Below are 22,450 nucleotides of genomic sequence, written 5' to 3'. Positions count from 1 at the left end.
AAAGACCCGTTCCTTCTTTTCATTTTCCACTTTACTTTGTAAACCACAGATCACTTGAAACTGGTCTCTTGTATTCCCGAGGATCGACTCTTCGTATCTGCTGGTTCACTACCTGTCAAAGCAACCTCAGATTTTGGGGGCTCTCTCCACCTTTCCTTGTTTGTCTGTGACTCGTCTTGATGAGTGCGACATTCTCCGACGCCTCTCTCTCGCGCGAAGCTCAGGGGTGAGTCGTTCTTCCCGTGTCTACTTTGACAGGGTCGCAACTCTTACGCGGTCGTCCAGGGAATCCCACTGACAATGTTGAACAACACCAGTTCTGACTTTGACTTGATCATTCGCCAGCAGCCCAATAGGGCCCGCGTGGCGGGGGGGCAAGGAAAAAGGTACGTGGAAGCTTCTTGCTCTCCTCTCTCTCTCTCTTTGTCTTGTTCCTAGCTAGTCCCCGTGAAGCGGGGAGGCGCGGAACTGACAGAAAAGGAACCGGATCTAATGGCGCCTACAGAGCGCAAACCTATCGATCCGCCCCCGATCGTCCAGCTCCGGGTGCGGGAGGAGGGCACCTACCTCGCACAGTAAGTGTGCATTTCACTGAGGCTTTGCGCGGGTAGCTGACTTTGGCGCAGACATTACCTGCAAAGCCCTTACTATTTCATGTGCTGCAGTCTGTACGATGCAACAGAAGAGCGTCCTGTGCCCGTCGCACCGTCAACTGCGTTAGCAGGAACCCTAGTTTCGTCCCTTCACCGGTTGAAGGACGTGGACAACAGCGGTTAGTTCTGGCTGGTCTTGGAGTCGCGGGCCTTGTTCACTGACAGGTTTTTGTAGATGGAGGATTTTTCGTCTTTGGAGATCTCTCTGTGAAGATTGAGGGCGAGTTCCGCCTGAAGTTTACCTTGTTCGAGATGCGAAAGTGAGTAGCACGGTCGGGAGCCTAGCCCAGCTTCAATAGCTAACAAAGAGTCAACAGGGACCGTGTCTCCTATTTGAAGACTGTTATCTCAGAGCGGTTCACAGGTATGAATCTGCGTGAAGAGAGCTGGCACAGTTGAGTTCTGACAAGCTTGCAGTCTCCCCTCCTAAGAGCTTCCCCGGAATGATGGAGTCAACCCACCTTTCCCGATCATTTGCGGATCAAGGTGTGAAATTGCGCATTCGAAAGGAACCTCGGACCATGTTGTAAGTGCTATGAACCCATGGGAATGTGAAGGCGTGTAGTTAACAGCCGCAGGAAACGATCGACACGACCAGACGAGTTCCATCAACCAGTCCCCACTCGATCTCCGGAACGTCAGCCGGTGCAGATCCCTCCATCATCTAGCTATGGAGGCTATCCGCCGGCGGCCCGAGATTATGGGTACTACGGTCAGCAGCCGCCGGTCAAGCGTCATCGTACTTCGATCGACTATGGCAGACAGCAAGGCCTCTATGATGTGGATGGTCGAATGGCCCGTCAAATGGATCCATATGGCCAGCCAACAGCTGCTATGTACGCTGGTCAGCCAGCAGCCTATCAAACGCCAGCCGCCATGCAGACTTATAACACAGGACAGGTGGTGCCTGATTACACGGCGGTTCGTACTCCTAACCCCCGATTTGCAGATTTTGGGAGCTCTTTGAGCTGACCTCGGTGGATAGATGTACCCTGGCATGCAAGCGTCAGCAGGCATGCAAGCATCAGCTCCCATGTCCCAGATCCCCAATCCTACCGGTCAAAGCCGATCCAGCCAGCAGCAGCAGGCCGCTGTGGGACAACTGATGGCGATGAACCAGCCTGGCACTCCTGTACGACACCCCTCTGCGAACCAGTGAGAGTGTGGAATAGAACACCTAGCTAAGGATTTTGGAACCGAGACAGACCCCGGATTCGACTGGAGCCATGATGGCTCAGGGATATGCCCGTTCCGGATACCCTCCTAGCTCAACTATACTTCCTCCTCTCCAGCGGAGCCGCGACTATCCCCAAGGAACCAATGGATCCACGAGAGCCTATTTCGACCAAACTCCTCAGGCGAATACCCCTATTCTTCCATCTCAAATGGTCAACGAAGGCGATCGATTTGGCTCCGTGACCGGCCCGACAACCTTTGATCACCCCGATTCCCCAAATGGAACGCCACAATGATTTGCTTGACGTCCTCGATGTTCTGGCTTTTATCTTTTCTTTTTCTTCTGTCTCGATAGACTGGGAGGAGTGTTTCACTATTCTTTTTTTTTATGCTTGATGCTTTAACTGGGTGGCTAAAGGGTTTCATTTTTTTTATAGGCGCTGGCGGATATAAAAGGGGGAGGTCTTTCTTTCATGGGATTGGGAGAAAAGTGAGATTATTCTTAAGTCCTTCTTGTATATACAGGCCCTTTTTTTGAAAGCAGTATCACTGGCTAATTGCAAGTGCTGCTTTTCTTCTCTTTTTCTTTTTTAATTGACGATGTATGAGGTGGAAATTCAATGGCTTAATATCTTCACGTACCTTCCTAATGTTTGCTACCTTGATTTCCCTTTCTCCAACTTCTCTTCTCTTCTCTTCTACTCTCTACTCTCTTTTTTTTTGTTTTCCATCTTCTTTCCTCTCTATCAGTTTCCCTTCTCCATTTCCTCGTTCATCTCCATTCATCTCATGGAGCCCACCATGGAACCCACCATGGAACCCACCATGAACCCTAACGACAGCCCTCTCAGCAACCTCGATTTGTGGTGCGACTGGAGCGGCATTCCAGAGGAACCGGTGTCTATCACCATTGCCATGGAGGTAACACTGAAAATCAGGCAATCCTCGAGTCTTTGCTTTATGTCTCGGTACTGACTGTCGTCTGAATTAAGCTACAAACCTGCGGTCATCCCAACCTCAATTTACCAATCCTCAATGTCCAGTCGCCGAACATCGTCAAGTGCCCGTCTTGGGTTATCCAGTTGAAGCCTGACTTTCACTATGATACCGACTCCCCACCCGAGAAAGAAGCTTGGCGACCTGGCCAAGAATATAGTGACGAGACCGAGAGATACCCTGCCAATAATGACACTGTTGCGGAGTCTGCGAGTGTTGTTGTTCACGATGGTTCGCGGGATGAAGATCCCCAGGATATCATTCCTCGTACTGTGGATATCTCGGGGATGTACACCCAGGTTGATAGCTCCCATAGCTCAACCTCTTCTGACCCTCGCAAGAGCCAGGTCGCCAGCTTGGGCAGCCCACACTCTCCAAACCCTCGTAAGAGATCTGCCAAGGCTGCTTCTCTTCCAGACTCAATCCCTCCTGACGATGAGTACCAAGGCACCCGACACAAACTTACGATGACCAAGATCGATCCGTCGGAGCCTGTGTCTCAGGACAGCACCACCACCGAGGAGATCGTCACACCCATTCACAGTCCTTCCGCCAGCCTTGATGGAACCAGCGTGATGCCTGAGAACATTCCGTTGCCTCAAGACTCGACTCCGGGTACTGTGTCAGTTTCCCCGAGCGTTACATCTACATCTGAGCACCCCGCACTCAACGGCAAGGCAGTGGCGGTTGACAATGTACCTGAACTCGACGAAACACCCCCTTTGCACATTGCAGAAACTCCTAGCAAGATTGACTTGAGCGGTACTGAACCGCTCACCGAAGCGAACTTGCTCCAGCGGAATTATGATACACTCTCGACTCGTGGGTGCAACGGAAGCTTTTCTGACACTGGAGACAGTGACAAAGAAAAGGAGGACCTGCTTCTTTCACTTGAATTCATCGGATCGCCATCATTTTCCTCGTGTCCTGGGTTTACCCCTCCGCCCCGGACGTCCGCAGAAATTGCCGAAGAGTACAAGCCCCAGCTCATCTTGCACAATGATATTCTTTACGTGCAGACCCCTCCCATTGTCTACTCCGCGACATACCAAATCGCAATTTCCCTCAAGGTCAGGTTGCAGAAAGGAAAATCGAAGGATTGGTGGGAGTTGGCTGTGAGTGGACTGCCTCGACTCGCCCAATTCGAGTCTGGTTATATCTACTTCCGAACACCCCCGGGTCAGGGTATGGAATTTGTGACTTCATCTTTCAAACGGCATACCCTTGTGGAAAGCTGCTTGATGGCCCAGTTTGGCAGTGGAAAAAACCTCGTGATTGCGTTCCGTAAGTGCAATGCAGAATACTACGGACAACTCAAGGACTACAAAGTCAACACAGTCATACGGATGGAGGTGGCTGACGATCCATCGTCCTATCTGATCAAATACAATGCTGTTTGCTCCATTGATCTCATCAACCACAACTTCTGGGCCGAGACGTGCAAATTCCGCCTTTTCGTGCATGGCGGCCCAGAGGGCGAGTTTGACGCCGTTTTCACTGCTAAAAAACCTCTGGTCAACTCTATTCGGCTGCAGTCAGATGGCATTGGAATTTCACGCATCAATATCGTCAGCATTCCGCAAGCTCTGGACATGTTCATGGTGTCGTGGGAGGTCAATCTGCCACGAAGCAAGGCTGTCACCTGGCAGCCATGGATCAAAACCACGTTGTACAGTGAGGCTGAAATTATCCTCCAAGAAGATTACGCCATTTATGGTTCCAATCATGAAATTGTACCTCCGAAGTATCTGAATGCTGATACTAGGTGCCAGTTTTCATGTGGTCAACCAGGAGGTATCTGTGTTCCGGAGCTTAATCATTTTAAACCCCAAGTCACTCGGCCTCCATATGTCCACGATGGCTTCGCCATTCACAGGCCTAATCTGACAGGGCCTTTATCAGGCAGAAGTCGAGCTTCTAAGTCTACGAGTACACAGACCCTAGTTGCCGAGACTCCAGCTCCGGTCGCTAGGCCAAAGAAGCCACGCCATGTACGCGGACTATCCGTCCTGTGGTCCCTGGCCAAGTTATTTTTCTTCCTTCTCCATGTGCTTGGTTTTGTAGTCTCTGTGCACTTGATCTACTGGTCGTACTTGCTGCACAACAGTGTGTTCTACGAAGTCCACGTCTATGGCCCAGTGGACCTCGCAGAGAATTCCACTACCAATGCTCAAGAGGCCAAGAGTGTCCTGGCGGAGTTTAGTCTTCATCCTGAGCTGATTCAACCTGAATCTCAGCAGTATGTCAACACCACACCTGCTGATATCACCCCAATGCCCCTGAGAGACCGCATCGATTACCTTCTCGGATGGCGAGGACCAATTGCGCAGGAGTAAATTCCTTGGCGATGGGCATGGACATATGATCGTTTCAAAGGTTACGGTTGTCCGCACCCGTGGTGCTATCCAGAAGCTACGGATACGACTTCATCCAGAAGCTACGGATACGGCTTCGTCCGCACCCGTGGCGGAGGATAATACCGGGATATGAATAGGAAATCGCAGGATCAAGTGCCGCCATCGCTAGACTTAGCAGATAGCAAACATGAATACAAAAAGAAAATCTATTGATCAAGCCAATGTATACGTATTATACTACCTTGTATCCCCGATTCACATACAAAATTGGTCGTACTGGTTTGCACTTTTGACCTCTTTTCTGCCCTCTGGGACCAGACTGAAAAGGGGATATCTCCGTTGACCTCTCTCTCGATATGTAGGTTAACCTGCTCTATTCTTTGAATCCTTAGTAGGTCTATTAGAGAACATCAATACCTACAGACGGATGGGTCAAAGCAGAGGTTCCCTGATCAGGTACCTAGGTAGACCTCCATTGTCCATGAGTACATATGTAGCTTAGAACCTTCCGTTAAATACATGACTTGCATCAGACCGCATCGACTGCCTTGCAGGATGTCGAGGACCAATTTTGTAGGAGTAAGTGTTTGAGGACGGAGCTGACTTAGTATCGTTACGAAGAAGACCGGGGCTTGATGAGAAATTGCAGAAGGCATAGGTCTCTCTACAGTTACTAGACAAAGTAAGAGGCAAAAACCATTAAGCCACTGGATACGCACTTGTACAATGTCATTTAGTGTACACAACTATACATACCTACGTCCGATTCAAATAATATCCCAAAATCAACTCAACAGCCCACCTCAAAACAACATCCATCCCTGCACTCCCACAGCCCGGAGCAACCTCAACCCCAACATCCCTCCTAACCCTAGTCCCATCCCCAACCCTCCGAACAAGATCCTCCTCCGCCAGAGCACCGTCCCCACCCTTCCTATCCCCATCCCCATCCTCAGCAACCAACAACCAAGCATGATCCGTCACATACCGCGGCCAAACAACATCATCCACATACCCAGGCGGATCGACCCAGAAATTCTGCGGTGGCCGATCATCCTCAGCATCAAGATCAACCTCCGTGCTTGCCTTTCCATCCCCACCATCTCCCCCATTCGCAGAGCTCTGCACTGGCGGTTCCGGCGCCGGCCCAATAGTCACATATCCACTCCTCCCCTCCCGTCTAGCCTTAACAATCTCATACGCCGCAGGCAGGAAGAGATGAAGATGTATAGCGTCGTGCACGGAACGGAGGACGTGTTCTTCTCCCCCGGATTCGGACGGAGGCGCAAATAGCAGAAATCCCTCTAGGAATGCAATAGTCGGGTTCTCGGTGCTTTTCCTTGCTCCGTTTTGCAACCGAGAACTAACAATACCCCGCAGCTCCTGCACGATCTCGTCTGACACGCCGGAATCGGCTGCGTCGTTTTGGTCTTCCTTGCTCTGTAGTCGTGGTGGGAGGGTGCCGTTTTCGCGGACGTAGTTCAGTGCTTGGGAGAGGAAGGGGATGTCGATTGCGGAGGCTGTGTCCCAGTCTTGGATTCTTTTGCCGGAGCGGGTTGTTGTGTAGGGGATTCTGGGGTTTGTTAGTGTGGGGTTTGTTTGGGGTTGGAGTTGTGGTTGTGGTTAACGTGGGATGGTTTCGCTGAGACAAGGTGGGTATATGTATGGAGCTGAAGTAGATGTATACGTACTTATCGTCTGGGAAATAGAAGTCATCTTCGTGGATTATGAACGTGTTTAGACGGGAGTCCTTGGACTTAAGATCCACCCCGTAGAATACACGCTGCAGTAACCGCGCGAGGGTCGTCTTGCCGCTGCTCGAGGGCCCGGATATCCCTATTACCACGGCTTTCTCGTGAACTGGCTTCATTGTTTTTCTGGGGTGGAGGAATTGGAGGATTGAAGCCAAGTGAGGGGTGAGATATCGTCAAAAAGGCTTATCTTCTTATCGGGGTTGACCCCGCAGATTGCTACATGTATGTATGTATGCATGCGGACATAAAAGTGGTATTTACCTTTTACACCTAAAAAGACCTCGAAAAGACATCTGGAAATGACATTCAAAGATGTAACTGCTTTATATGACCTATTATTATGACAAAAACCAGATTATCAGTCTTATACCAAGGCCGTATGAGATTATTCTTGTCTCCCTACTCCAGATCACAGGTCTAACCTAGATCGGAAAGGTTACATACGTATGTACGTAGGGCTGATACATACGCAGTTTAACAGCTGGGCAGCTAGCTAGCCCAATTTTGAGGAATCACGCGCGCCTTAACCGCTAGTCTGCTTTATCTTATGTTACCACATGTATCGTTGGTGTATGAACTAATCCTTTTTTCTCTCAACTTGAATAAGCTAGGTTTCTATATGGGTATGGTGTACGACGCAGAAAATCCGACATGTCGCTAGAACGTAAAAAAGTGTGAATATGTATCATGACCCGAACGGCCCGAACAACGAGACCCGCCTCTCAACGCCGTCCCGGGGTAAATCTGGCCCAGAGCGCATCGGCACGTATTGCGCTGGACCAACGCTATCCCCAATAACCGCCGCACGCTCCCCAAAGCCAGCCCGCGGGGGCCCAGACACAGGAGCCCCAGCACCAAAAGCCGAATTCAGCATGGGAACCGGCTGCAGCGGCACAGGAACCGCACCCACACCCATGACCTGGTCATGCTCCGCAAAGCCAATCCGAGGCCTCTTGGCCGGTGACCCCTGAACACCAGTCGAATCGGAATCGGCATCTGACTCCAAGGTCCGCGGTATGCGCGCCGGTCTGGGCCGCGATGGCCCGCGCGCAGGGACCACCTCGTTATCAGGAATCGGCAATTTATGCCGATCGAATAGACCGAGCGGATGTGTCAGCGGAGCCATTCCGGCCGAAGCCTCGTCGGGCATGGGTAGGAATGGCTCGTTCTGAATGATCTCGCTCATAGTCTTATCGTCCACCGGGTTCTTTCCTGCGTGTTTCGTTTCCTCGGCGGTCATGTTTTTACTGCGGTTGAGCATTCGATGTTCGAGGGTATCGCCTAAGACGAGGGTTTCGACGTAGACTGGTCTTTTCTGCCCGATTCTGTGGGCTCGTTTGATGGCTTGGCTTTCCACGTTACGTTCCCAGATTGGGTTGACGATGTACATCCGCGAGGCTTCGGGGATGTGGAGACCATGCGAGGCTTCTTTGACGCTCATTAGTAGAACGCGGACTTCGTTGGTTTGGCGGAAGTCGCTCAAGTTCTCGCTTTTGAGATTGGATCCCATGCTTGCGGTACTGGCGTATGTGCGGAATTTGACTGCTATTAAGTCCAGGCCTTGCTCGACCCAGGCAGCGACGTTGTCGTGTTCGTAGAAGATGATGATTTTGTCGGTTTTCTCGAACTTCAGGACTTGCTCTAACAAGTACCGAAGCTTGGCTGATGCTACTCCTTCCAGCTTCGTTTGTGTCAAGGGCGAAGTCTCCGGGAGAGAGCGGAAGATCTTCTTCTCGAAGGTTTGATTTTTCTTCTTCTTTTTCGGGGTCGATCTGTTTACTGGAAGATTCGTCGACTCGGTGGAACCGCTGTGAGCAGAAGTAGCTGTCTGGCTGTGTTTAGTTAGCTCCCGACGAACTTTGATACCCTCTCCTGCGAGACCTTCAGCGGGATCCGGCGTGCGGAGATGGTGCATCACAAATTCTTGCGCGCGACGGGCCTGGGTCATACCCATGAGCAGAGGCTCGTGATCAGCGTCTGTGGCATCAAGGGCCCACATGTTGCGAGCATGCTCTGGGAAATGCCGAACAAAGACTCCAAGCTCGTGCATCTTTTTGAATCCATTCCAGCCAGAGGAACTCATCGCCTTTCGTGCGATCTGGATTCCTTGTTTTAATTGGTTGAAATCCGCCACTGTCATCTTCTCCTGGTTTTGCTCCAGATATTCCAGGGCAATGTCCACGGTACTTTGGACATCGTCATCGCCAGCCCACCAGAATCCAGCCAGACGTAAGTTTTGTATCAACTCAGTAAGCTTCTTCTTGTTCTTCTTGTTTGTCTCATCAAACATATAGTCAGGACCTTCACGTTCAGATGTAATGGCGTTGACTGCGAGAGTGAAGAGGAATATGTTGATGTACAGCCGGTCGTAGAAGGTCGGCTCAAGGTAGACCACCTTGTTATACAGTGGTGGAAGAGTAATCTCCTTTTTGACCGTTTCGTACCGGTGTCGCACAACAAGACTCTGGAGAGTGGCACGTAGTGATGGGGATTTTCGAGGCATTCCATCTTCGCCCACCGTTCTTGTATGAGTTTTCCAACAATCGTAGGAATTATTAGACCAAGGCTTGAGATCCAAGAAATTACGGACCATGAAGCCCAATTTATCCAGGTTTCTGATTTCATGTTCGACGGCATTTCCCGCATTTTTGCGGGGTTGCAAGAAGGTATGCTCGTCCGGTGACGATTCAGTATTGTCTGTGTCCATTTCCAGTGAAGCAATGCTAAGTTCCACGCCATATAATTCTGAGAGAGGGGTTCCTGAAATCATCCAGCGACGCTCAAATTTCAGCTTTTTGAGCAAGTCGACCATTTCTGTTGTTGTGCTGGCAAGGTCGTGCCCTTCATCGACAATAACTCGCAACCAATGAAGATTGAGAATAGGAGATTCCGGCTTCTGTCCATGTTTGTCCGGTTTTGGATTCTCTCTATTGCATCGGCCTTTGGAGAAAAGCACAATATCGAAGTTCAGGAGTTCGCCCGTTGATGGTGTCTTGTCCTTATTTCGTAGTACTAGGACATTCAGATCGGTGGTGTGTATAGCGATCTCACGTTCCCAATGGTCCAGCAAGTTATCCGGCACAATAACGAGAGTACCGGAGCAGAGAAGAATTTGGTTGGCCGAGCGCGTGTACGCTGAGGCTTCTCTTTGGCGTTTGCTTTTCGCCGGTTCGATGTAGGAACCACTGTTGGCCACACAGGCCTTCCTACAATTACTATAATCTTTCCCGTCTGCCAGCATCCGGTCAAAGTGATCCTTCCAGGGCAGGGAAAAGCGACCAGCAGTAGCAGCAGCCATTTGCATTAGTGATCCAGTCTTGAACCTGACGGGGTTATTGAGTGTCTGGTACTCCACCGGGATTTTGGGGAAGTGTCCCCGTGTAGCCAATATCACAGCAAGACTGATGAGAGTTTTTCCGCATCCCATAGACTCTGCCAGAATCCCTAGTAACAATCAGTATAGTTCACCAAGATATTCATAACCCGCCCGACAATCATTGAGAAGTCAGCGCCGAATATATAGGTACCCACCTCCACAGGCCTCGGGATACAAGATCTTGTAACTCAAAATGCTCCCAGACTCCTTATCATAATAGAACTCCGACCCAGTCGGACCCCGCCAAGGCTGGAATCTCGGATCAAGCGTCAGCGCCGGCGCTGCCTCCCGCTGAACCATCACAGCAGCGGATTCGCGCTGAAACTCATAAAGTGTTGTTTTAAGACCTCGAACCGAATTGCCAAGCAGTTCCTCCATGGCGTTCCGGGAGTGCAAATCTGTTACGTGGTTCAACTTCAGAGCGGGTTCTTGCAGCGTATTGAATATGTAATAGAGGGATTCTTCTTCGCTATCGGCTTGAGTGTTTGAATGTAAACCAGCACGAGCACTAGCCAAGCCGTTCCACGCTTCAGAGGATCTGTCAATCATGGACATGACGAGTTTGAGAGCGGACCTGACAGTCTTCTCGGAATCGCCACGTTTTCTTAGAATGGGCTTCTTTTGCTGTGCCTCTGGAAGCACGAAGACCTGTACATTGTTGCCGTCGCTAAGGGAGCGTGTTCGGATCCACTCGTGCTTTTCCAGCAACGCTATCTCGGAGTTCGGGTAGAGGTGCGTGCATGAGTATTTGCGCAAAATGCCGGCTGGGACATAGTGATCAATATGGGCATCCGTTGCCTCTCGGTTATGGGTTTCAAGAGGCCTGTCTGTCACATCTGGGTTGAGAGGCTCATCCATCGCCTCTGGGGCTTCAAATTTCACATCGGGCTGAGGACTACTGGACGGCGGCACGTAAGGAAGCCCGGGAGGTAAATCATTGACCTCAACAGGTGGTCTGCTCCAGCTGCCCAGGGTCCACTGGGTTAGCTCCGACATGGTAGATAGTTGCAAGAGAGAACAAGATGCGTGGATGAAACGATATTTGGAGATATTGGCAGAATAGTGACCGCCTCTGATAAGCGGCTCCGCCCTACTCCAGACCTGCCGGGTTGGCGTGTGGATCAAGAGGGTCCGAGCCCCCACGGGTTGGTTAGGACGTCCCGGGCTTTCTTTCTTGATTACATTTTACATCGCTCAATTGGCATATTAACCTCATTACAAAGTTTCCACTATTAATATTATTATTAGAAGCACGATGAGCCATCATCAAATTACCATCTAATCTATCGCAAGCCCAACCAATGAATCCAAGAATCCTTGAACAATGCACCTAATTCCATTCTCTGTCCAGCCCCCAAAGCAGGCTTCAGCCTGAGCCTGAGCTTACTGAGTCAAAAAGTCCTCAATCTCAAAACCCATCCGCTTAAGCGCCTTCTCCTCCAAATCCCGCCCAACAACCTTCCTCAGCACAACCGTGCGCGCATCCTGCAGCCGCACCTCAACCGGATTCCCACCCATGCGATCCAGCTCCTCCTTACTGCACTCACGAATGTAAACCGTGATATCAGGACCCACGCACGCGCGCCACAGCGACGCCATCCACTGCCAGTGATCAAGCGGCGCGTAGGAGTCGCCGATGGGCGTGGAGCAGGCGAATGCGTCTGCCGTGGTGAGCTGGTAGCGTGGGACGAGCGCGATCGGCACGCCGTAGTGGCTGCCAGTTGTGATGGCGCTGGCCTCGGAGCCGTTCTCGCTCGACTGGGCCGGGGAGTGGATGCGCAGGTTTGCGGTCTTGGGGATGAGGGTGCGGGGGGAGACGTTGGGGGCTGGGGTTTCCTCGTCTGTTATGGAGCGGGCGTCGACGGAGCCGGCTCTTGAGGTGGATTTCACGAAGCTGATGACTTCGTCGGAGATCCGGTGCCAGGCGGAGATGGTGTTGAGGTAGTCGACTGTGGCGTCGCCCATCTGGCCTTCTGCGGAGGTCGGGCGGGGTGCTTTGATTTCTGGACCGTCGAAGACCCGGACGTGGTACTTTGTTTCCTTTTTTAGGAGGTTGTTGAGGTATTCGACGGCTGTTTGGACGAGGTCTGGGTCTTGGCCGTCGATGGCGATTACGGGCCCCCGGGCTGGTGGGGTGCCGTCCCGGAATGAGGGGAGGAGTGGTGGGGAGATCTTGGCGAGGACTTTGATCTTGTTGAGGAAGGGGATTGTCATGACTGTTGCTTCGACACTGGATCCTTCTTGTGGGTAGGGTGTCATGGGTGTCATCACCGGCGTTGTGGTCTGGAGTGGCGGTAGCTTCAGACTCGGGTCCGGGTGTGGCTGTCCGGGAACACTTTGATATGGCCGTTGCGGTTGAAGCATGGGGAGATGGCGTGGCGGCATATCAGGGCGAGCACTCCAAGGGGTCATCGGGTGCGGTGACTCGGGGACGCCACTGCCAGGACTGCGGTCCCGGTAGGAGGGATGTAAAGTTGGCTTGAATGAGCCATGAGATACTCGGCGGCGTTTGTTATCAGGAGACCGACCACCGGGTTCCTCCCAGTGTCTTTGGCGAGAACGGGGATCGTGATCCATCTTTGCCGACTTTGGTACTGGATTGGGGTCCTTCTCGCGACCTTGTTGGTTTCTTGGGAAGCCATTTGGGTGTGCATTTGGGTGTGGTGACGGCGCTGAGAAGTTCGATGGTGGTCGATACCCAGGCCCACTGCTGGGTGTGAACGGAGTCATGGGGGAAGCGGGTGCATTCATCAGTCGACCACCACATCTGTTACAGTGTGATGAACCAGACGGGTTGTGCCCAATACCTGAGGCTGAACTCCGGGCACTTCCATCCCGACCATACCGCCGAGGCTGGTAGCGGTAGTCAGGGTATTGTTGCTGATGCCGAGCTTTTTCCTCCTGTGATTGTTAGCGGTTGATATCACATTCCTGGAGATAGTTGTCTTACCTCTGCAAGTGCCTTCCATTTACTCTTGTCATCCTCCGAAAGAGACCGCCACTGTTCCCCGATAATCTTGGAGATCTCGGGATTGGCCAAGCCAGGGTTATGAGCGACCACCATGGCCTGATAATGCTGACGATACAGGATAAAAGCTAGATTTTGCAGAGTATTAGCCATGTCCATGTTCGAAAGATCCGATCTGGCTAATGAAGACCAAAAAAGAAACAATCGAAAAGCACTTGCCAATCTCTAACGATGCGGACAATATCGACTCACCATTACGAGGCCGGGGAATTTTCGGATCCGGTTGACAGAGGCAAAACTGCGTAGCACTCTCTTTGTGTGATTTGGTGGGACTGGTACTGCTGGCTGAAGAGGAGGATGATCGGTCTGATCTGTCTCGCAAGGGCAGTTCCTTGGTGGAGATCATGGGGCCGACAGGCTTGATAGAGCCATTGGAGGACATCTTGTGTGTCTCTTTGGGTCCGTTTAGGGAGATACGGGGATCAGAGTATCTGACTGAAGCCCCAACTGGACCGTCGACAGGGTGTCTCATGGCCATGGCAGACTTGGGCAATTCGTCGTTCATGATTTTGTGATCGAGTAAATTGCTCGGTCTAGGCAGATTGACTTGAGCAGACTCATAGTGTAGAGCAACAGGGTTGGGGAGAACTCGATCGTAAGACATTTATCTAATACTTTTTTTTCTCAATGAAAGGGCTCGAAGGCGAAGTTTGAATGAAAGAAATAGGGTCACAAGAGAAAGGTAAAAAACATTAAAAAATAAAAATAAAAATAAAAAAACACAAGTATAACCTTGTGAAAGAGAAGAAGTGAATTTTGGGGGCGACCCCAAGAAATAACAAGAAAGAAAGAGGGGCTAGAGGCGAGCAACAAAGAAAGAGAATCACCACTGGAGGGGGAAAGGGAAATAATCCCAATTATCCCAATAAGAAATTGAAAGACCGGGGAAGTCCTAGATAGGACAAAGCGAAGTCTATGGGCGTTTGGACAGAAAAATAGTTCTTTGTCTTGGTGTTCGCCCCCAGAATCCCTGTCTAGCTTTCTTTGATAGCTCAGGATAGCTCTAGATTGCCCTTGATATTCTTAAGAGAATTAAAAAAAAGAAAAAGAAAAAGAAATATAAAAAGTACGAACAGAAAAAGAAAAGAAAAGAAAAGTTAACCAGTGGCTTTTCTTTGTTATAATTCTCCTATTCCTATAGGAACCTACTACCTAGGTACATGTATGGAGACTAGACTTGAAACCCTCACTTTCCCTTATACTTCCGACGACACGGTACCGTCCAGATTGTCCCAACCTTGGAAAGGAAAAGAAAAAAAAAAGTGAAAAATGAAAAATGAGGTGTCAACTAGAGAATCAAACTAAATCCCCTAATTTCCCTAATTTCGTTTCCCTAATCTCCCTAGTTATTTTAGCCAAGGCACTAGAGTCATTGTTTTCTTTGTCTCCCGGATGCGGCGACCCGTGATCTCAGGGTCCACCTGTCACGTTGACGTTGATTGGTTTTCTCGTAAAGAACAAAGAAAGTCCATCTTGGTGTATACGGGTATACATATGTATAAGCTACATATGTAACTAAACAATTATTTTCTGTGTTTAGACTTGATTAGTTTGATTGTCTGGCATTGTCTGGACTTTTCCCTCTAGTATTATCTACCTACATAGAATATATTCACATATTAAAAAAATGTAAAGGATCTCCGCCGATCCCTCGATCCACCCCCCCCCGTTACTTCGTATAGTCACTTGCTTTGACTTCGAACAATACCACCCCCCCTTATTTTCTCTTGTCTCGGGTAATCTGGATCTTCCCGTTTTCCACTGCAAGTTCCAGTCTACTGGTTTGACATCGGTACTACCGTGTTAATTCAGTGAGATCCACTTTTGTCCTGGAACCCGCATCAAGTATAGTGCGTTTGATCGGGTACCGACATTGCTTTACATAGACACTTTGCGAGACGTCATATTTGTCACTTTTCTTTTCTTTTTCTTTTCTTTTTCTTTTGGGTTGTTTGTCTGAATAATTAGAATTCTCATTGATCTGGACAATGTCTAAGCTGCAAACCCCCGTCGGGTGTGGCGCCGAAAACTTCCCACTTCATTCGGATTCAACAGAATATCAATCCCATGGTAGATCTCCGTAGCCATGAGCCGGTGAGCTAAAGGACCCAAATGCATTTCGTCCCTGAAGATCAACAGTGTCAGTGTCAGTGTCAGTGTCACCGTGGAAAATAGCATTTTGACATGTCGATCCCTTCCCCTCACGTTTCTTATAGAAAATGGTAATGACGAACGTTGAGGGAGAAAAAAAAAAAAAAAAAAAAGGAACCCCTTACCAGAACAGATACTTATCTGGATGCTCACACTGTTCCTTCTTTGACATCATGACCCGGAACCCACTCTCAACACAAGGCTCCACGACATTCTCCCATCCATCCAAGTTCCTGCCTAAACCATTCTCCTCCTCAATACCCGCCGCATAGAGCTGCCAGTCACGGATGCGGTCCATCATAAAAGCATTACTATCAAAAAGATACACAGTACCACTCCACTCCCTAGCCACCTCACCGAGTTTCCCATTCCACTCTTCCAAGATCCGCACCGTATCCTTATCCAGACCACCGGCCTTGAACCCAGGCAGGAAAGTCACGTCGACCGTCTGCATCAGGATGACCCTCAGCCCCGTTGTACCCAATCGCTCGGACAGCGTATCAAGCTGACCCATAAGCGTTGCAATGCGTCGCTCAACCGATTTGCTCGCTGCGTCGTAGTCCTTGCCAACCAAGCTCCAGAGGTCCCAGACGCCGAACGAAACGACGAAGATCGTGCGGTCCTGTCGGGACCGGGTCGCTTCGGCGGAAAGGTCCTTCGTCGCGGCTGTCTCGGCGTCTAGCCATTGCTGGAGCTGGGACTTGAAGTCTGCTGGGTGGGTCTGAGATAGTCGGTCTAGTAGATTGAGTTCTTTATTGTCGACCACTGCGCCTATGGTCTTGTCGTTTTGTGGATTTGCTGTCTGTGCTAGGTTCTCTTGGTGGCAGGATAACTAATCGTGTTTCAGTGGATCTGTCAGATACGATGCTTGTTTTCTCTGTGTTCTATACTTTCCCCCGGTGGTTATCTTACCATTGAACAAAGCCAGTCCGTCCATATCTTGTCTTGTGACGAGTTGGATTGGTTGTCGCTCCATGAGTCCCCGAATACGACTAATCTCTGGTCGAATGTGCTGACTACTTGGAATGGGTCTGATGCCAAAGGGACGATATCAGAGAAACTCCTTGACGTCAAAAACCATGCTGTGGCGAGAATCATGCAGACTGAGACAGCAGACAGTGCGTAGAAACAGTTGAAAAGGCGCGTCATGGTGAGTGAGCGGCCAGGTTAGAATAGCCCAGTTGGGCAGTGTCGATCTCAGGTCTTCTGCTTGTTTCGGATAAGACGTAGTCGACACGAACGTATGGTAAGCTCCAAGACAACAATATTAATGCGATACAATGCAATCAGAAACCAATGTCTCTCATATTCTGCGGGGAACCAAAAGATTATCCTCCAGAGAATTAAAGATCACGACGAAATCTCCACTCGGACAAGAAGCACTGACAAGGTCGGGTGTGTGGCGGTTTCTCCAGAAACGCTGCAGGGAAAAAAAAAATAGAAGATAGAAATAGGACACAATTGTCAAAGCCATGATATAGAACTAGAATACACAAGAAGTATCACCGACAAAAATGGAAATCCCATATTAGTCGTGAATTCGTCACAGCTGTAGATTGGCCGCGTGGCTCGGAGAGAACCGAGTAGCCTAACATCCGACTGGGCAAATCAGAGTCGCCGATTTAATTCCTTTCACTTGAAATGGGCCACAATTGCTTGATCTGGTCTGTTCTTCCGTATCCGAGCCTCTTGCTGATATTTGGGTTCTGTTCTTTCATATTCTTCGATCCGAATAGTGGAGATCAGTCTAGACTGACTTGCATCTCATACAAAGCCCAGCACACAAGGCCACGTCCGGTTTCTGTTTCGCTTTGTCTCAAGGGATTTGACGTTCTTTTGGCCTTGTCGTCTGACACGAAATTGTTCTGACACCGAAATTGTTGGTACTATGGATATGCCAAGACATTGTATACTGCAGATCGCTAGAGCGGAGAAGTGTGAGACATGTCTCTATTCGGAAATAGATAAGAGAGAATGAAGTATGGGGAAAAGGTATAAGGTGGATTTGCCCAATTAATCATTTTCATCTTTCTAGCTATAATACCGAAGGGGACAGACATTCAAAACATAAAAAACACACCGTCGTGCTATCATAAATATGACCTTGGAACGTCCCTAATATTGTTTTGAGCTAAATGGATCATATTTCTTGAACCCCCCAGAGCTTATCCATCTATCCTCATAAGATGGTGGTTCTTACAAATCCAGGGTTGTCTGCTCGATAATCCATGCACCGGCGTTTGCAGTGTCTGACATGCGAATGGTCCAGGTCGGGTATAGAGTCAAACATGGTTAGTAGATGCTGTTGATTTTGTAGTTGTACAAGGCTCGTGGTGGCTGTCAATGAGTCGCTTTGTGAGACCGTACTCAGTCTTGATATATAAAAGTTGGAGTTCGGCCGGTCGAGACCACATCATGACCCGAAACATTCATCAATCATTCCGTTTGTGAGTCCCCGTCGGTTGTATTCGAAAGTCGCACTGGGAGGTCTCACGCCTGAGTAAACGAGTACTGCGTTGATTCAAGGCGGAGCAAAAGCTGGAATTGTTGGCGGTCCTGGATATGTGTTGTCTCTTGGATGCATAGTTGACGGGAGTGAGTCGCATATTCATCGTTGGGTAAAGTTGTTTCCAAATTTTCAGCCCCTCTGTAGGCACCCACACCTCAACATTCTATGAACATGACTGAGTTGATGAACGAGGAAAAGAAAATGCCAGGGTGCTGATAGTCAGTCACATGACATGCTAAATTCTCACTAAACCCCATTAGGAAACAAAAGCCCTACTTCCCACACGTGACACGTGACTTGCACCTCGCTAAGCCGGCGAACTAAAAAAATCCACAATACGGACTCCTTCGACGACAATCTCACAAATCGACAACACCCGCGCTACCGTCTTGACCGCGCCGCCTCCGTCAAGATGAAGCTCAACATCTCCTACCCGGCCAATGGGTCCCAGAAAATTATCGAGATCGACGATGAGCGCAAGCTCCGTCCCTTCATGGAGAAGCGCATGGGCTCCGAAGTCAGCACTCCCTTAACCATCATCCTTCCCCGACTGTCCGACAATCCAATCGATGAACAACGTACACACACATACGACTATAGAGAACGACTGGCTAATTGGGATTTTTGATTAGGTTGCCGGCGATGCTCTCGGTGATGAGTTCAGCGGTTACGTGTTCAAGATTACCGGTGGTAACGACAAGCAGGGTACGCATACAATCCCCCATTCCCAGCGTCGACTTGATAATGGAAAATGGAATCCAAAGCACAACGAGGATCAACAATGCTGACGATTTGAATTTACAGGTTTCCCCATGAAGCAGGGTGGTACGTACACAGCCGCACAACAACCTGGGGAATAACGAAAAAAAATTATATCCAACCCCAGGGATACAACCAACAATCGACAGCATACTCATCGAATAATTTCTACAGTTCTCCTCCCCACCCGTACCCGTCTCCTCCTTGCCGACGGCCACAGCTGCTACCGCCCCCGCCGCACCGGTGAGCGCAAGCGCAAGTCCGTCCGTGGTGCCATCACCGGTCTGGACCTTGCCGTCCTTGCTCTGTCCATCGTCAAGCAGGGCGAGGGTGAGCTCCCCGGTCTCACCGACACCGTTGTCCCCAAGCGTCTCGGCCCCAAGCGTGCCACCAAGATCCGTCGCTTCTTCGGTCTCGACAAGAAGGACGACGTCCGCAAGTTCGTCATCCGCCGCACCGTCACCAAGGAGGGCAAGCAGGACTACACCAAGGCCCCCAAGATCCAGCGTCTGGTTACCCCCCAGCGTCTCCAGCGCAAGCGCCAACGCGTTGCTATCAAGCGCCGCCGTGCTGAGACTGCCCGTGATGCTGCGTAAGACTTCTCCCTCTGCTGTTTTTCTGTGCTTGATCAATGATCTACGGGTGTATTGGTTTGATTTTTGGAAAAACATCTTAAACTAACGGGTACATAGTAACGACTACGCCAAGCTCCTTGCCGGCCGTGTCCACGAGGAGAAGGCCAAGCGTGATGAGCTCCGCAAGCGGAGGGCTTCCTCCATGCGGAAGTAAACTTCCAAACCCGCGGTTTTATGATTTCGTTCTGCGGCGATGGGGTTTAATGGAGGAGCTTCACGTCTCTGGGATGATTTGAGGGGAATTCACGAAAAAATGAATCACTCTCAGGGGCGCGGAGGATACATGTGTGATAAAAAGAAAAGGGAACAAGAAAAAGACACGGGAACAGGTTTCAAAACGTACAAAGCAGGCTGAGTGGTTGATACTCCCTTGTGTTTGGCTACGGTGATTTCGGGCCTTGGGAGTCGCAATGCATATCTGTGTTGAACCTACCTTTTTTTTGATGACCCTTTTTTTTTGAATGGAGTGCATGCAAATTTCAATACTCAGTTCTGTCAATTGCTATCTTTCCAAGGAGTAGGCGTAGTTATGGTATATTGTATCGATTTATTTCCTCTTTGTGGGCTCTTAGTGTACTCCACTTGAATGAAGTCACTTACACTAGTCGATAATGCGATTACTTTAATTTCCCCCGCTTCTGCCGATTTCCCCAAGGTATAGACATCGGTCACGTGCTATATAAAGTCTCAAAAGGGGATGGAAAGACGTTCGGAAGTATGTTGTTCAAGGGCTATGACTGCAATTCGTGGTCAACAGTACGTATTTGGAGCAAGGATATTTAGAAGGATGTCCTCTATCAGATGTATTTCCGCTTCCTCTGTTTGGCTAGTAGTGCCAAAGCCGCGTGTGTTCCTGTTATAGTCCTATATATATGTAGGACGACAGCGAAACAGCCGATTTAACAACCGTAGCAGCACTACCTCAATAGAAAAACACCATGTCTAATTGAAACTTGCAGAACAGCCCCAGGCCTTGTAATAAAATATCAAGTACTCTGCATATAAGACCACACACATGCACGATGCAACCAATCCCAGCAGAGGATAACCAACTTCCGCCAGAGAGAACTGCATAAAGCCAACATTTAAACGTCGGTCTCTCTCTCTTAAAAAGAAAAAAACATAGTAAACAATAATAAAACACCCGGGGACTAACATCCTCGTCCGGCTAATAAAAAGGGTCATAAAAATCGTATTTTTTTGTTTCCCGCTCACTCCACGGTTTTGCGCAACCACAGTAGGTAATCACTAGGACAAACCGTAGATTTGATCCTCTGTCCTCATGCAATAATTCATTCCTGCCTCAGATTTACCCCACGGTGTGCGAGAACAAGAAGCTAACTGACTCGCCGTTGTGTGTACGACGACATGCCTCGGCCAATGTAGGGCTGATATCGATCGTATGGATCTTGTCGCACCGTTCTTGCTTGTCTCCCAGTGGCACAGTGTTGCTGACGATAATGCTGCAAGAGAGTTAGTCAAAATGAAATGACACCAAAAACCAAAATCATCCAAGAGTGCAATGACTCGTTGCTGGTATTCGGTCGTGTACATACCGCTTGAGGCAGCTACCGTTGAGGTTCTCAATCGCCTTTCCGGACAGAATACCGTGCACGACGATGGCGTTGACCTCGGTGGCACCGTGCTGCATGACGGTTTCGGCAGCCTTGGCGAGCGTGCCGCATGTGTCGGCCATATCGTCGACGATGATAGCGACCTTGTCCTTGACATTACCGACAAGGACCATGCGCGAGACCTCGTTGGGGCGGGCACGTTCCTTGTGAATGAGCGCGAATTGCAAGTCCAGGCGATCGGCAATGGCAGTAGCACTAACAGCGATCTAAATTAGCCCTTGAACTACCCCAGTATACAGATACACGTGTGGTATCGAGAGAGGGCAAAACTTACCGCTTGGCGCCGCCAGCATCCGGACTGACGATGACACAGTTGGCGACATCGAGGTTCTCACGAATATACTTGAGCATGCTGGGCTCGGCGTACAGGTTGTCGACGGGGACGTTGAAGAAGCCCTGGATCTGGCTGGCGTGCAGGTCCATGGTGATGACGTGGTTGCAGCCGGCGGTCTGGAGCATGTTCGCCATCAGCTTGGCGGTGATCGGAGCACGACTCTTGTCCTTCTTATCTTGGCGGGCATAGGGGAAGTTGGGGATGACGGCGGTGATGCGGCGGGCCGAGGCGGTCTTGCAAGCGTTGATCATGATCAGGAGCTCCATGAGTCCGTCGTTGATATCGTTGGGTTTCGTCGATTGGAGAATGAAGACTGCAACAAGTCATAGATATGAGTGGGGGGTTTCTAGTATCACGATTAAGGTGGGATGCCCGTACCATCTTCGTCCCGGACGCTCTCTCCGATTGTGACACTGGTTTCTTGGTTGGAGTATTGCAGGACCATAATCTTGGTCAACTCGATGCCGAGACTGATTCACAGCTCTATAATTAGCCGGTGGCCCAGTCTTGACCTCTCGGTAGCACATACCGGTCTGCAACTAGGTTGGCGAGCTCGGGATGACTGTTGCCAGTCAAGAGCTTAATGGAGTTGGTCGACATGATGCAAGGCCTTGTGAAATAGTAAGAAGAGAGAGATTCAATTCAAAGGAGCTCAAAACACACTCTTCTCTAAGATGACCGTGTTCGGCTCAAAAAATCGATTTTCCTCCGCGGCCCCGCATGTCCTTTTTTTCGATGTAGTCCCGTGACGGGCTCACCGCCCAATGACATAAGCACATCGCCAATCCATGGATGGATCCACCATCGCCCTGGAGGATCTATAAGTCGGACCTGCATATGAAATTCTACTCATAATGACTAGTAAAGAAGTACGCAGCGGATTTGAAGAAAAAAAGGAATAAATGCAGCAATCTAAGTACATAAATAGGGCTCTGGAAAGAACACGGTTGACCTGCACTTCAACCGCATCCCTTACCAGGCGCCTCAGTTTTCATCTTCTCATAAAGAAACTTCTCCTCGCTGGCTCATGCCAGCCTTCCATACTTTTCTCATTCGTCCCCGATAAATAGAAAAATCCCGTAACGAAT

General features: G+C 49.8%; 8 protein-coding genes across 8 annotated transcripts; 3 read left to right on the top strand and 5 right to left on the bottom strand.

The window, feature by feature from the left end:
- Positions 1 to 179: 179 nt before the first annotated feature.
- Positions 180 to 2,125, top strand: vosA (the record flags this gene model as incomplete). The annotated part of the gene is made up of 10 exons (XM_057290953.1): positions 180 to 226; positions 346 to 386; positions 443 to 575; positions 627 to 772; positions 829 to 913; positions 971 to 1,017; positions 1,071 to 1,179; positions 1,232 to 1,574; positions 1,639 to 1,785; positions 1,859 to 2,125. 10 exons carry the CDS (start codon positions 180 to 182, stop codon positions 2,123 to 2,125), a joined length of 1,365 nt encoding a protein of 454 aa, XP_057152155.1.
- A 505-nt stretch (positions 2,126 to 2,630) lies between these two features.
- N7519_004176 (uncharacterized protein) lies at positions 2,631 to 5,161 on the top strand (the record flags this gene model as incomplete). The annotated part of the gene is made up of 2 exons (XM_057290952.1): positions 2,631 to 2,750; positions 2,822 to 5,161. The coding sequence occupies 2 exons, from the start codon at positions 2,631 to 2,633 to the stop codon at positions 5,159 to 5,161; spliced, it is 2,460 nt and encodes an 819-aa protein (XP_057152154.1).
- A 777-nt stretch (positions 5,162 to 5,938) lies between these two features.
- Positions 5,939 to 7,052, bottom strand: N7519_004175 (ribosylnicotinamide kinase; the record flags this gene model as incomplete). Its single annotated transcript, XM_057290951.1, has 2 exons — positions 5,939 to 6,755; positions 6,874 to 7,052. The coding sequence occupies 2 exons, from the start codon at positions 7,050 to 7,052 to the stop codon at positions 5,939 to 5,941; spliced, it is 996 nt and encodes a 331-aa protein (XP_057152153.1).
- A 569-nt stretch (positions 7,053 to 7,621) lies between these two features.
- N7519_004174 (DEAD/DEAH box helicase) lies at positions 7,622 to 11,308 on the bottom strand (the record flags this gene model as incomplete). Its single annotated transcript, XM_057290950.1, has 2 exons — positions 7,622 to 10,380; positions 10,468 to 11,308. 2 exons carry the CDS (start codon positions 11,306 to 11,308, stop codon positions 7,622 to 7,624), a joined length of 3,600 nt encoding a protein of 1,199 aa, XP_057152152.1.
- A 387-nt stretch (positions 11,309 to 11,695) lies between these two features.
- On the bottom strand, positions 11,696 to 13,944 carry N7519_004173 (putative HMG box transcriptional regulator; the record flags this gene model as incomplete). Its single annotated transcript, XM_057290949.1, has 3 exons — positions 11,696 to 13,213; positions 13,263 to 13,408; positions 13,533 to 13,944. 3 exons carry the CDS (start codon positions 13,942 to 13,944, stop codon positions 11,696 to 11,698), a joined length of 2,076 nt encoding a protein of 691 aa, XP_057152151.1.
- A 1,668-nt stretch (positions 13,945 to 15,612) lies between these two features.
- N7519_004172 (Esterase SGNH hydrolase-type) lies at positions 15,613 to 16,640 on the bottom strand (the record flags this gene model as incomplete). The annotated part of the gene is made up of 2 exons (XM_057290948.1): positions 15,613 to 16,323; positions 16,404 to 16,640. 2 exons carry the CDS (start codon positions 16,638 to 16,640, stop codon positions 15,613 to 15,615), a joined length of 948 nt encoding a protein of 315 aa, XP_057152150.1.
- Positions 16,641 to 18,256: 1,616 nt separating this feature from the next.
- Positions 18,257 to 19,725, top strand: N7519_004171 (40S ribosomal protein eS6). Its single transcript, XM_057290947.1, has 5 exons — positions 18,257 to 18,517; positions 18,633 to 18,705; positions 18,805 to 18,825; positions 18,934 to 19,351; positions 19,452 to 19,725. Exons 1-5 carry the CDS (start codon positions 18,413 to 18,415, stop codon positions 19,546 to 19,548), a joined length of 714 nt encoding a protein of 237 aa, XP_057152149.1. The 5' UTR covers positions 18,257 to 18,412; the 3' UTR covers positions 19,549 to 19,725.
- A 978-nt stretch (positions 19,726 to 20,703) lies between these two features.
- On the bottom strand, positions 20,704 to 21,962 carry N7519_004170 (ribose-phosphate diphosphokinase; the record flags this gene model as incomplete). The annotated part of the gene is made up of 5 exons (XM_057290946.1): positions 20,704 to 20,857; positions 20,951 to 21,223; positions 21,303 to 21,675; positions 21,741 to 21,832; positions 21,892 to 21,962. 5 exons carry the CDS (start codon positions 21,960 to 21,962, stop codon positions 20,704 to 20,706), a joined length of 963 nt encoding a protein of 320 aa, XP_057152148.1.
- Between the last annotated feature and the right edge of the window lie 488 nt (positions 21,963 to 22,450).

Source organism: Penicillium mononematosum (assembly GCF_028829835.1).
Source record: "Penicillium mononematosum strain IBT 11891 chromosome Unknown utg000002l:1.0-8112719.0:1.0-8118358.0, whole genome shotgun sequence".
NCBI lineage: Eukaryota > Fungi > Ascomycota > Eurotiomycetes > Eurotiales > Aspergillaceae > Penicillium > Penicillium mononematosum.
The sequence above is the reverse complement of the archived record's forward strand: the minus strand, read 5'-3'. Positions and strand labels throughout refer to the sequence as shown.